The 14,699-nt window shown below is 39.4% G+C and overlaps 1 protein-coding gene and 1 long non-coding RNA gene across 4 annotated transcripts in view; one reads left to right on the forward strand and one right to left on the reverse strand.

Moving 5' to 3' along the window:
- Nucleotides 1-14,699, reverse strand: part of MPC1 (mitochondrial pyruvate carrier 1) — a 23,681-nt gene continuing 8,982 nt past the window's right edge. For 2 of the 3 annotated variants that reach the window (XM_045544719.1, XM_045544720.1), the window contains 3 exons: nucleotides 1,876-1,972; nucleotides 1,050-1,182; nucleotides 1-532 (listed from right to left, as the gene is read on the reverse strand). In XM_045544719.1, the coding sequence (XP_045400675.1) occupies nucleotides 508-532; nucleotides 1,050-1,182; nucleotides 1,876-1,972 (255 nt within the window). In that variant the 3' untranslated portion in view covers nucleotides 1-507. Of the gene's footprint in view, nucleotides 533-1,049; nucleotides 1,183-1,875; nucleotides 1,973-5,182; nucleotides 5,187-14,699 lie in introns of all 3 variants that reach the window. The other variant, XM_045544718.1, reaches the window with a different exon arrangement.
- Nucleotides 2,756-14,699, forward strand: part of LOC123633453 — a 26,814-nt gene continuing 14,870 nt past the window's right edge. Inside the window, exon 1 of the long non-coding RNA XR_006733596.1 lies at nucleotides 2,756-3,960. This is a non-coding gene — a long non-coding RNA (uncharacterized LOC123633453). The remainder of the gene's footprint in view (nucleotides 3,961-14,699) is intronic.

Genomic DNA, 14,699 nt, shown 5'->3' on the forward strand with positions numbered 1-14,699 from the left:
TTTAACAAATATTTAAATCATTTATTGCCATTAAGTTACAGCATCTCAATATACACACTGCATGGAAATACACAGATAACATTTTTAAACATGGGATGAGAATTCAGGTGTGTGACCAGCTGTTGGTTGTCTTGTGGTCATTAAAGAAAAAGCCAAGAATTCAGAGTCCTTAATTGCTGGTAGTTACAAATTTTGTTCTCTTCAGTTTTTCATTGAGTGCATCTTAATAGATAATATACATATTACTGCAAATAAAAGCATCATCAGAAATTATTAAATTAATTGCATATTTTGAGCTACTCTTTATGAAGAGAAGTAAAATATTCGGTAAGGCAGCAGAGAGTTGTTTTAGAGACTCTCAGCTATTTCTATAAAAATAGTATGGTTAGTAAAAATAGCATTCAGCATATTTTCCTTAGCAAGACTATTGACGATAATGGAATCTGTGACTCGGCAGCAGTGCTGGTAATGCCGTCCCTTCAAAACCTTGTTCTTCGTTCTCCATTGTTATGCAGATGCCTTTTTACTCATCCTGAAAATAAGCACAAAGAAAAATATGAGAAACAAAATTTCACTGCCAGCCTCGAAGGCTTCGGTGGCTTTAAAGACAACTTCACGTAACATTTATTTCAACTTACAATTTTATGAAAACAGTAATACAGATTGAGTATCCCTTATCAGAAATGCTTAGGACCAGAAGTGTTTAGGATTTCAAATTTCTTCAGACTTTGGAATATTTGCATTATACCAGTTGAGCATCCCTAATCCAAAAATCCAAAATGCTCCTATGAGCATTTCTTTTGGGTGTCATGTTGGCACTCAGAAAGTTTCAGATTTTGGAGCATTTGAGATTTCAGATTTGGGATGCTGTCAGCCTGTATCCTATTTCATGTTAACTTTCATGTTTTAGTAAGTCCAGGTTCCCCAATTGCTAAAGCACATCTATTCACACTCACATACCAGTTTCCCAGTGTCCCTGAAGATAAGATTTTTTAGTTTCATTCTCCCCAGTTCCTCAGAATAAGATAATTAAATCGGGATCTGCTTACTCGTGTCTCATAAGCCGTCCTCCCTGGATGAGCTGGGCCACCTCATTTGTTGCGTGGCAGGCAAAGAGCAGCCAGTTTCGAGGCTGCACCTTGTAGGCAAATCTCATGAATGTCAGAGAATAGCAACAGAGAGCTGCCAGAAACATCAAAGCAAAGAAAATCGACAACTTACAACACAGGAAACTTAAAGTTGATGGGACCACAGAGATCAACGGTTTCATTGCCTTAATCTAAAAGAACCTCTTCAGCTAAAACCTTTGACAGGTGATACAAGTTATTGCTTAAATGTCTTTATGAATGGGAAGCTCATAAAATATTTTACTGTGATGTTAGGTATTTTTGTTATTTATTACTTAAACAAACATTTGAGGAACATATTTGTGAGCAAGAGCAGGCTGAAATTAGTTGTAGCCACTTTTTCTGTCCCCTGGAGTTGTTTATAATCCACTATCTGAAAGAATTGCTATTCCCTCAACAACAGTTTTGTGTTCAAATATCAGGGTTTTAAGTAAATTTAGCGATACTTTTTCCAAATAAAGTTCACAATGTAAAAATATGTTAGGCTGGCTATTAGAATGATTAAGATGACACATTCCCTAACTGGGTGTACTAAATCTGAAAGGCCAATGGAATGTTAACACTTCCTAGAAGTATTTCTGACTGATCTTGTTTCTTACTTACCATGGAGAGGAAGTAACACTCTTCAACGCCATCATATTCTTTAATGTGACTTTCTAATAGTAACATCTGGTGCTACAAACTTGAAATGCAGGCAGGACTCTACTATGTTTAAAATCCTCCCAATTATCCAAATCTGCATCCTTACCAAATGTCATCCGCCCACTGATAATCTCTGGAGACTTTTTCATGTCATTGATGGCAGCAATGGGAAGACCCCAGTTGGCTACTGGCCCCCAGAAGTGCTACAAAAAAGTGAGAGGAGAGAAAGGAGGAAGAGAGGAAAATGTTTAGACGGAACTGTGAACAGCTGCAGTTTTCCCTTATTTTCAACAATTGTGAAATGTGTGAAAACAAGTTTTCATGTTTACATCTTGCAGGTTTACTGGGTTGATGTGTGGATGGTTAAAATGAAGGCATTTGACTGTCCAGGTGTTTCATATGAGTCATCAGGTCTCACGAGGCGAGTCCAGAGCTGGAAAGGATTTGGTAGTTCATGAAGGTTCCACATTACAGCTAAGTAATCTCTGATTCTTCCATGTAGAGAATTTAAAAATAAGATTAACTTTGTACATAATTCACTCTTGCTATAGTTTAAACCTTGTTAGAAATAGTCTCCATAATATAGTGTTTAAATCTATCAAAACTCCTTTCTTCAAATTTTCACTAAGATAGTTGTTAAGAATGCGGCTGGGTGAGGTGGTTCACACCTGTAATCCCTGCACTTTGGGAGGCCGAGGTGGGAGGATTGCTTGAGGCCAGGAGTTCAAGACCAGCCTGGGCAATAGCGAGACCCAGTCTCTACAAAATAAATAAATGAAGATTAGCCACACATGGTGGCGAGTGCTTGTAGTCTCAGCTACTTGGGAGACTAAGGCAGGAGGATCACTTGAGCCCAAGAGTCTGAGTTTGCAGTGAACTATAGTGACACCACTGCACTCTAGCCTGGGCAACAGAGCAAGACCCTGTCTCCAAAAATATATATATATATATATATATATATATATATATATATAGTTGCTAATATAGTAACTCTTAAAATGCAGACCCAAAATTAGATACTTTTTCTGAGAAAAGGAACTTAATAAGGAAAATTATTTTTCAGCTCCTATGAATTATCCTAGGATCACAGAACTTAGAAATCTACACTCAGGACCCCAGATACTAAGAAATTACGATTGGTATTTTTTGAAGTAATAGCAAAAACATAAAGAAATGGAACAACAGTTTTTCATTTGACAGCTACAGCCATCCACAGAGACCAAAACAAAGCTGTCAGTGGCGACCAGGAGCCACATCCAATTTAGATTCTGAGGCCAAAATGCAATAAGGCCAATATCTTTTGTCCATTAAATTAAAAATTATTTCATTAGCACAGAATTTGCAAATAAATTTTAAAATCTGAAAGGAACCACACATTGTTGACTAAATGCCCCTTTTAGCTATCAGAACATTAACTAGGGAAAGTGGTCCCCCCGGCCTTCTGCCTGTCATGGTGTTTAGGATAAATTCAGAGGGCAGAATACATTTCTAGACTTTGCTTTTCTGTTACTGACTAGAGGTTAAACTCCAAAAATTACCTGAGAAGTGGGAAACCAAGGAAAATACAAGAAAAATAAGTGGGAATTACATTTGGCATAACATGAAAATATTTTGAAATGTTTGCTCTAACATGTTTAAATGTCAGCCACAGGCCCATGCTTTCAAAAACTATAAGATGTCAAAGTTGCTATACGGCCAGCATGGAAGTACTTCAGGGTTTAACATCTGAGTTATAAACTCTGTAAGTTAAGCACAGTTGGTTTAAAGAATCTTTGAGATTCTGAGCTGGGTAATTAGTCCTCTTGTATTCAGACTGGATACTATCTAGGATAACACTGCAACCTTAATTTCTTATATTTAGATGAGGTATAGCCATTTTTCTCTTTTCCTTATTCCCCAGACCTTTCTAAGGGAGAGCACCTATCTCTCCCTTACCTACTTACTACTTTTCCTACCTGTCCTGTTACTGGGTGTCACTTCATTTTTCAACTCTATTATCCCATAAGGATCTTCCTTTTCCTCCTTTTTTGACCAGGCCTTTCTCCACTTGGTTTATTTTCATCTCCTTTTCCATTTACTCTCTCTCCACTGCTCTGCACTGCATGGTGGTCTTGCTGTCTACCCGATCATCATGGACTCGGAGCTGTAACAGAGCCTGCAGAGCTATCAACCGAGGCTCATCTACCACCAGGTGTGAATGTGTCTTCTCTCACAGCTGGGGCTGAAGTAGAAATAGACAGTGGCATAAATCTGAACCTTACTTAAGTAGCCTTGGGGGATTCTGGCTCAGTGGTGGTGGTAAAAGTTTAAGTGTGATCAGTGTTAGTTTATTTGAAACACAAGTTAAGAACTATATGTACACTTAGGACTATAAGCATTGAGCTATGCTTAAAATACATTTCTTAGAAAGAATACAAAAAGGCCGGGCACGGTGGCTCACGCCTGTAATCCCAGCACTCTGGGAGGCCGAGGCGGGAGGATTGCTTGAGCTCAGGAGTTCGAGACCAGCCTGAGCAAGAGGGAGAGCCCGTCTCTACTAAAAAGTAGAAAGCAATTATCTGGACAGCTAAAAATATATACAGAAAAAAAATTAGCTGGGCATGGTGGCGTATGTATGTAGTCCCAGCTACTCGGGAGGCTGAGGCAGAAGGATCCCTTGAGCCCAGGAGTTTGAGGTTGCTATGAGCTAGGCTGATGCCACGGCACTCACTCTAGCCCTGGCAACAGAGCAAGACTCTGTCTCAAAAAAAAAAAAGAATACAAAAGGTAAAAATCATTTTAACACTAGTTTACTAAGATACCTAACCTTAGAAAGTTTATAATTCATCCTTTTTATCTAGTACAAGATTGTAGTTCTCTCTTTCCTTTTTTAGAATAATGTTTGATCTATCCTGTCAGATATTCATCAGTTTTAAGAAGAATCAGAAATTTCATGATTAATATACAAAAAGAGAAAATTAACATATTTTGGATTAAATGGAAAAATATTTTTACTCTATTATAATTCTTAATTTTGTCTAAAAGAAAGTTCAAACAGAAGCATGTAACACTATCTCCTTGTTTGGAAATCAAGCCACGGGAATGAGCTTCACTGTACAGAAAAAATCATCTCACCCTCATTTCCCGTTTTCTCTTTCTCTCTTTTCATCAGTTGCAGGCTCTATAGTGACTGTTACCAACAATGTCATTATATGCTCTTTCCTAAAGCCAGGAGTAGGGGCAGCCAATGCCTGGTCCTCACAAGAGCTCACTGGGAGAACGGACAGCACAGAGGGTGCCCGGCACCCGCTGCCCACCGGGCGTGTGGCCGGGAGGCCCCCTCCAGCAAAGGGTGCCATGTCTGTTGTCTGTGCTCTGTTAATGCAGAAAGTCTGCAGAAGCCTGAAATGGATGGATACGAAGAATTTTCTTACCGTACTATTTTGTGAGGAGTCACCAAGGTTCAGACAGGGGAGACATGGAGGGAAAAAAAGAAGAAAAAAAATCAGATGCTTTTAAAGAACTTGGTTCTATTAGGTTTCTTTAACCTCACACTTGTATTGAAATTTCAGTAACAGGACTACAATTTTAGCAACACATTTTTTTTTCTTTTTTTAAAAAAGGATCAAGTGATATTTCTAATAACAATTTGACCTAATGGAATTAAATCTTAATTTTATGAAAAATAAGCTTAATCTTTAGAGCATAGCTGTCCAATAGAAATATAATGCAAGCCAGAAATGTAAGCCACATATGTAATTTTAAAATCCACAGTAAGAAAAGTAAAAAGAAACCACGGAAATTAGTTGTATTAATAGTTTATTATCCAGTATATCAAAAATATTTTAATATGAACATATAATTGGTTAAAATTATTAATTAGATCTGTTACATGCTTTTTGGTACTAATTCCTTAAAATCTAGGGTGTATTTCACACTTATAGCACGTCTGAGTTTGAACCAGCCACATTTCAAGTGCTCAGTAACCACCCGTGGCTTGTGGCTCTTAAACTGGACAGCACAGCTTGGAAGGAACTATTTGTTTGACGACAAGAGGGAGAGAACTTTGAGCTACTGAAAGAGTTACTGAAATAAATGCATTAAGTCCAAACAGCTCTCCTGGTTGTTTTGACTTAGGTCACAGAGACTCTGCTTTATAGCATGAAAATAATTGTTGCTGGTGCTAATAATATAGCAGTCCCCCCTCATCCTCAGGGATGCATTCCAAGATCGCCAGTGGATGCCTGAAACCAGGGATAGTACCAAACCCTATATATACTATGTTTTTATAAAACATACATACCTGTGATGAAGTTCAGTTTATAAATTAGGCACAGTAAGAGATTAACAATAGCTAAGAATAAAATAGAACAATTATAGCCATGTACTATGATCAAAGTTATGTGAATATGGTTTCTCTCTCAAAATACCATATTATTTTCAGACCACAGTTGACTTCGGGTAACTAAAACTGTGGAAAGCAAAACCAAGGATAAGGTGGGGGACTACTGTATACTTGAAATAGATTCTATTATGAAATATCTAAAGCCATAGAAAGAGCCTGTCTAATAAATGACATCACCAGAATTATATTTCACAGCAAGTACAAACTGACCACAGTGTTTCACAGCAGAGGGATTAGTAACCTTACTGGATCAGAAAATGCAGTCTAGCTAGAACTGTCACCTATAGCATTACTCTCCTTAAAATATCTTCCTTCAGTATCTGAACACAGGCCATTTATGTAACTATAAATTACCAAGGGCACCTTGTTTCCCTTTAAAAATATTTTAAAAGATGTAGTACCTACAATGTAAACTTTCAACTTGGATATAACTTAGTTTTCAATATAGGACTCTCTCCTTAAATCATACAATAGTTCAATTCTACCCTATTTTATAATAGGTGACCTTAGTATAGATTATAAAAATATGAGAATAAGGGAGAGTTTCTGCCTTCATAGCCTGCACAATCTAAAAGTCCTACATGCGTATGATCACAGTGATTACTTCACTTTAATAGTAGCTTGATGCCTGTAAAACAATTCAAGAATAAAGTCATTCATTCTAAGCATCCCTATTAAATATGAAACTTCACAACTCCATACCCTTCAATTCTGTATCAGGGTTTTCTAAACATCAATCAACCACTCAGTCAAAAAATCTGAAAAACATATTTGTGTAGAGCCAAACTAGAAAAAAAATGCCTACCAGTATGTATATTAGTATCTGTTCCAAAGAAAGATAAATTTATAAGCTACATACAAACTGCAATTTGGGAACGGTAATGTAAAACTGTGTAGAAAATATCCTTGATTTTCTCTTTATTTGCTACACTGCCTTTATTTTGAGAAAAAGAAAGAAACAGACAAACAAAAAGTCATACAAGCTTTCTTGGGTTCACTTATGACCTTGAATTCTATGGAGGTAAAACTGTATTTCCGGTTAAGAACAAACTATATTTTCCAGTGAAGAACTAATTATTCTTTTTTTTTTTAATAAACTTTATTTTTTAGAGCAATTTTAGATCCACAGCAAAATGAGCAGAAGTACAGAAATTTCCTATATACCCCCTCCCCGCCACCCCAGACACACACAGACTCCCCCGTTACCAATGTCCCCCACCACAGTGATACATTTGTCACAATCGATGACCCTACATCAACATACCATCACCCAAAGTCCACAGTCTGCATTAAGGTTCACTCTTGGTATTGTACATTCTGTGGGTTTGGACAGATACAATGTCATGTACCCATCATTATAGTGTCTTTTAGTAGTTTCACTGCCCTAAAAAATCCTCTGTGCTTCGCCTACTCCTCCCTCCCCCAACCCCCACACTTTGGCAACCACTGATCTTTTTACAGTCTCCATAGTTTTGCCTTTCCCAGAATGCCATATAGTTGGAATCATGCAGTATGTAGCCTTTTCAGATTGGCTTTTCACTTAGTTATATACATTTAAGTTTCCTCCATGTCTTTTCATGGTTTCATAGCTCATTGCATTTTAGTGCTGAATAATATTCCATTATCTGGACGTACCATTGTTTATTTTTCTGTTCACCTACTAAAGGACATCTTTTTTGCTTCCAAATTTTGGCAATGATGAATAAAGCCTCTATAAACATCCATGTGCAGGCTTTTTTGTGGACCCAAGTTTTTACCTCCTTTGGGTAAATACCATAGTGTGATTGCTAGATTATATGTTAAGAGTATGTTTATTTTTGTAAGAAAATGTCAAAATGTTTTCCAAAGTGACTGTTCCATTTTGCATTCCCACCAGCAATGAATGAAAGTTCCTGTTCCTCCATTCTCCACTAGCATTTCATATTGTCAGCATTCTGCATTTTGTTCATTCTAATAGGTGTTTAGTGTGTCTTGTTTTAATTTGAATTTCCCTGATGACATATGATGTGGAGCATCTTTTCATATGCTGATTTGCCATCTGTATATCTTCTTTGGTGAGGTATCTGTTAGGGTCTTTGACCTATTTTTTTTTTTTTTTTTTTTTTTTGAGACGGATTCTCACTCTGTTGCTCGGGCTAGAGTGCCATGGCGTCAGCCTAGTTCACAGCAACCTCCAACTCCTGGGCTCAAGCAATCCTCCTGCCTCAGCCTCCCGAGTAGCTGGGACTACAGGCATGCGCCACCATGCCTGGCTAATTTTTATTTTCTATATATATTTTTAGCTGTCCAAATCATGTCTTTCTATTTTTAGTAGAGACGGGGTCTTGCTCTTACTCAGGCTGGTCTCGAGCTCCTGACCTTGAGCGATCCTCCTGCCTTGGCCACCCAGAGTGCTAGGATTACAGGCAGGAGCCACCACACCCAGCCCCATTAATTTTCAATTGAAGCAGCTTTGTGTACTTGGGATAAATTCCACTGGATCATGATAATTTTTTTATATACTTTATACATTACTGGACTCAGTTTACTAGCATTTTGTTGAGGACTTCTGCATCTGTGTTCATGAAAGATATTGGTCTGTAGTTTTCTTTTTTGTAATGTCTTTGTCTGATTTTGGTATTAGGATAACATTGACCTCATAGAGTAAGTTAGAAAGTATTCCCTGTGCTTCTACTTTCTGAAAGAGATTGTAGAGGATTGGTATAATTCCTTCCTTTAATGTTTGGTAGAATTCACCAGTGAACCTATCTGGACTTGGCACTTTATGTTTCCAAAGATGATTAATTATTGATTCAATTTCTTTAGCAGATATAGGTCTAGTCAGATGGTCTGTTTCTTCTTGTGTGAGTTTTAGTATATTGTCTCTTTCAAGGAATTGGTCCATTTCATCTAGGTTAATCACAGAATTGTTCATAGTATTCCTTTATTATCCTTTTCATGTCCATAGGATCTGTAGTGATCTCTTTTAAATTTCTGATATTAGTGATTTGTCTCCTTTTTTTCTTAATTAGTCTGGCTAGAAGCTTATGGATTTTATCGATCTTTTCAAAGAACCAGCTTTTGGTTTCATTGATTTTTCTCTACTGATTTCCTGTTTTCAATTTCATCGATTTCTGCTCTAATTTTTATTATAGTAGTCCCCTCCCCTTATCCACAGGGGATATGTTCTAAGACCTCAGGTGGAAGCCTAAAACCACTGATAGTACTGTACCCTATTGCCCTCAGTCAGAACATGTTTTTGTTCATGTCTTCTACCTGTAAATTTAATGCCTTTTCCATCTTAACTAAGCACTTGTCATGCACTGTGGCTATAACCTCTGCAGTCTGAGGTATGAATTTCTTTTCCACAATTACATGGATAGATGATTTGTTCTTACCATATATCTTAGCAACTTCAACATACAATTTTTTTTCTTTGCTTATTAAGTTGAGAACTTTCACTTAAAAGGAAACTTTATGGCTTCTCTTTGGCATATCCAAATTCCCAGCAACATTACTCTTGCACTTTGGGGCATTATTAAGTAAAATAAGGGTTACTTGAACAGAAGCACTACAGTACTGTGACAGCTGATCCCATATCTGAGATAGCTACTGAGTGACTAATGAGTAGGTAGCATCTACGGTGTGGATATGTTGGATAAAGGGATTTACATCCCGGGAGGGACGAAGTGGGACAACATAAGGTTTCTTCATGTTACTCAGAATGACAAGAAATTTAAAACCTATGATTTCTAGAATTTTCCATTTAATATTTTCAAACCATGGTTGACCATGGGAAACCAAAACTATGGATAAGGGGAGACTACTGTATTTCTTTTCTTCTGATTACCTTGACTTTTATTTGCTCTTCTTGTTTTAGTTTCCTTAGAAGTTTAGATGATTGATTTTAGATCCGTATTCTTTTCTAATGCATCTAATGCTATAAATTTCTCTCTAAACAATGCTTTCACTGCATCCTACAAATTTTGTTAAATTGTGTTCACACTTTTCATTTAATTCAAAATATTTTTAAATTTCTCTTGAGATTTCTTCGAGCCAGTATTATTTTGAAGTGTGTTGTTTAATTTCCAAGCATTCACTTCTGGCTGGGCGGGCAGGCAGGCAGAGCGGAAGTGCATCAGAGACCCCGGCTCCTGCCCACCTCAGTTGCTAGGCAATGCGGATCTCTGGCGCCCTGCCGGGCCCCTGCCCAGCTGCCCCTGCCCGGCTGCTGCCCCTGCCCATGCCCCTGGCCTGCAATAAAAAGAAAATAAATAAATAATTTCCAACTATTGGGAATTTTCCAGCTGTCTTTCTGTTATTGACTTCTAGTTTCATTCCATTGTGGTCTGAAAGCAGACCTTATATGATTTCTAGTCTTTTAAGTTTGTCAAAGTATGTTCTATGTCCCAAAATATGGTTTATCTTGGTGAATATTCCATGTGAGCTTCAGAAGAATGTGTACTCTGCTGTTGCATGAAGTAGTCTATTGATGTCCATTATATCCAGCTGATTGATGGTGTTGCTGAGTGTCCTTACTGATTTTCTGGCTGCTCGATCTGTCAATTTCTGATAGAGGGGTAAAATCTCCAGTTAAAAGAGTGGATTCGTTGAATTCTCCTTGCAGTTCTATCAGTTTTCGCCTCATGTATTTTGATGTTCTGTTGTTAGATCCAAACACATTAAAGATTATTATTCTATATTAGGGTTCTCCAGAAAGACACAACCAAAAGAATACACAAACGTGCGCATATATACGTGTGTGTGTGTGTGTGTAAAATTTTTATAGGAACTGGCTCACGCAACTCTTATAGAGGGTAATAAATCCCACAATATGCTGGAGAACCAGTGAAGATGGTGCTATAATTCTGAAGGGCTCAGGGTTGCTGAGAGAGAACCAAGAGAGTTGTTTACACCTGGGGATCCACTGGTGTAAACAAACACCAAGAATTCAAGAAACTAGAGTTTTGATGCCTGAGGGCAGGAGCAAATGGATGTCCCAGCTCCAGAAAAGAGAGCAAATTGGTCCTTTATATCTGCCTTTCTGTCCTATTGGGGCGGTCAACAGATTGGATGATGTCCACCCACATTAGTGAGGGCAGATCTTTACTCAGTCTACAGAGTCAAATGCTAATTTCTTCCAGAAACGCCCTCATAGACACACCCAGAAATAATGTTTTACCAGCCATCTGGGTATCCATTAACCCAGTCAAATTGACACATAAAATTAACCATCACATACGTCTTCTTGGAGAACTAACCCCTTTATCATTATGTAAGACCCCCTCTTCATCCCTAATAACTTGCCTTGCTCTGAAGCCTGCTGTTTGAAATTAGTATAGCTACCCCTGCCTTTTCTTAATTAGTGTTAGCATAGCATATCTTTCTCTGTCCATCTACTTTTAATGTGTATGTGTCTTTATATTTAAAGTGGGTGTTTTGTTTCTTGTAGACAATGTATAGTGGGTCTTATTTTTTGATCCACTCCCATAATGTCTATCTTCCAGTTGGCACATTTAGTCCACTGACATTCAAAGTGATTATTGATATAGTTGGATTAATATCTACCATGTATGTTTCTGTTTTCTATTTTTTGTCCTTCTTCTTTGTTCATATTTTTTTTCTACTTTTTTCCTGCCTTTTGTGGTTTTAAACAAGCATTTTATATAATTCCATTTTCTCTTTTCTTAGTAGATCAGTTATAGTTTTTAAACTTTTTTAGTATTTTTTTTTAAAAAAAACATGCCACCTGCCTGTACAATCAGAACCTGAGACTTGTAGTTAATATTTCTACTATGGTGTGTACTTTAAGAGTTAGTGTTGGGGGGCTGAAAGATGGCAGAGTGGTGGTGACCTCCTGGATTCATGCGCCCGGAGAGGAAGGCACGGATCTCAGTCTCCCACAACGCTAGAGGATCACTCCCCCACCAGAACAGCAGTGTGAATCCACGGAGAATCAGCGTGGGACACAGAGAGCAAAAAAAGACTGAGGTGAACGGAAGATCTTATTGGGAAAATCTGGAGAGTGCGGGACGGACAATAGAGAGGGGAGCGTGGGTCAGCTGTACCCGCCTCACCAGCGAGTGAGGGGGGTTCAGCCCCACAGGAAAGTGGCCTGTTCCCTCACTGACCCCCACACCCACTCAGTTAGGGATCTGCCTGAAGCCGGTGCGGAATCACCGCGGGAGACGCGGGGCTCTGTGGAGAGGAGACGATGGGGGGGGCATTTTGAACCCCGGAGCCCTGTGGGCAGACTGCAACCGGCGGGTGAGGGTTCGCGCTGGGCTGCAGCGAAAGACACCTGGGGACGCCGAACTGTCTCCTTTCCCCGGGCGGCTGGGCTCCCGCAATCCCAGCTCCCCCGGTCCCTGCCGGACCCTGAATATTCGCCCCCAGCGCCAGCGACTGGTGGGCGGGCAGCCGCCATTGTCGGGGTCCCCAGCCTAGCCGCTGTGGAGCGACTGAACCGGGCAGCTCTATCCCCTGGTCCGCGGCACCCACTAGGAGCCCTGCCTTTGCGTGAACACTGAGGGCTTCCCCAGTCGTGAGGGAGCGAGCTCGGACCTTGCGGACACTGGGGCGGGGGGACCGTCACCCCCAGGAGCCGCAGCAGCGGGGGCGGGGGGGGGCGAACGCGGGCACCCCCCTCCCCCAACCGCTGTCCTTCGCGCAGAGAGAGGCAGAAACCACCTCGGGAGAGGAAGAGGCAAGGAAAAGTCGCTTTCCGTCTGCAATTGAATCAGCCCAGGGACGGGACTCTCAAACCCGTTTCGGGCCAAATTAATTCTCTGGGGCTGGACCCAACAGGAGCAGCCCCCCAGCTGAGGCAGCAAAATCCTGAACAACACGCAAAGGGCTCCCCCTAGTGACAGAGGAGGCATCTCACCTGAGCTGCTGCACAGCCCAAGATCCACGCCCACGGATTGCCTCTGTCCAGCCTAAAACTAGCTGAAAGAAGGGACCTAACGATTGATCCAGATGGGAAGGCCTCAGCTAAAGAACTCTGGGAGTTCAAAGAATCAAGCTGAAACCTCGCCTTCGAAGAGGATTACTAATTCTCCACCAATTATCACAAATCAAATGCGAAATAGCAATATGTCCCAAGAAGAATTTCAATCATGGATCATAAATAAGCTGAATCTTATGCAAGAAAAAAATGGATAACCAACACAAAGATACCATAAAAAAGATCCAGGACTCGGAAGAAAAATACACTAAAGAAATCGAAATATTGAAGAAAAATCAAACTGAACTCCTGGAAATGAAGAATTTATTCAGGGAGCTACAAAACACAGTGGAAAGTCTCAAGAGCAGGGTAGATCAAACAGAAGAAAGGATCTCAGAGATCAAAGATAACACTTTCCAATTAAATAAGTCAGTCACAGAGATGGAGCAAAGAAATAAGAGAAATGACCAGAGCCTACAAGAAATGTGGGATTATGTGAAGAAGCCTAATGTGAGAGTTATCGGCATTCCTGAGAGTGAAGAAGACAATAAGCAAGGGCTACATAAGCTATTTGAAGACATAATTGAGGAAAATTTCCCAGGTCTTGCGAAAACTCTAGATATACAGGTTCAAGAAGCTCAAAGAACCCCTGGCACATTCATACCAAATAGGAAGACACCACATCATGCAGTTATTAGATTGACAAAAATTTCCACTAAAGAGGCCATTCTACGAGCCATAAGGAAGAAGAAACAAGTTACATACAAAGGAAAATCCATCCGAGTTACGCCAGATTTCTCAGCTGAAACCTTACAAGCAAGAAGAGACTGGGGCCCCATTCTCACTCTTCTGAAACAAAATAATGCCCACCCTAGGCTCTTATACCCAGCTAAGCTCAGCTTTATATATGAAGGTGAAATTAAGACATTCTCAGATAAACAAAAACTCAGAGAATTCACCAAGATAAGACCAGCTCTCCAAGAAATACTCAAAACAGGGCTTCACACGGACCAGCACAAGAAAGACCCACGAATATAAAACTAATCATGAGAAGAAAACAACCCAGTTACCACAATGGCTCAAGTGAGAAAACAGAATAATGAAATTCAAGCCAACATGAGGAACAGAAATCAGTCTCACTTATCAATTATCTCAATAAATGTGAATGGATTGAATTCCCCTCTCAAGAGACATAGGCTGGCCCAATGGTTAAAAAAATACAAGCCAAGTATCTGCTGTCTTCAGGAAACACATCTAACCTGCAAAGATGCATTTAGGCTGAAAATAAAAGAGTGGAAATCAATACTTCCAGCAAATGGAAGTCAACAGAAAGCGGTCGTGGCTCTTTTAATCTCTGATAACTTAGTTTTTAAATCAATAAAAGTAATGAAAGACAAAGATGGTTACTATATACTGGTGAAGGGTACAATTCAACAAAGAAGACATAACTATACTTAATATATATGCACCCAACTTAGGTGCACCCAGATTCATAAAGCAGACCCTACTTGCTTTGGACAAAATGATAGGTAAGAGCACTGTGATAGTCAGATATTTAACACACCGCTGACAGTACAGGACAGATCCTACAAACAAAAAGTAAACAAAGAAACAAAGGATT

This window comes from Lemur catta, chromosome 2 (assembly GCF_020740605.2).
Source record: "Lemur catta isolate mLemCat1 chromosome 2, mLemCat1.pri, whole genome shotgun sequence".
Lineage (NCBI taxonomy): Eukaryota > Metazoa > Chordata > Mammalia > Primates > Lemuridae > Lemur > Lemur catta.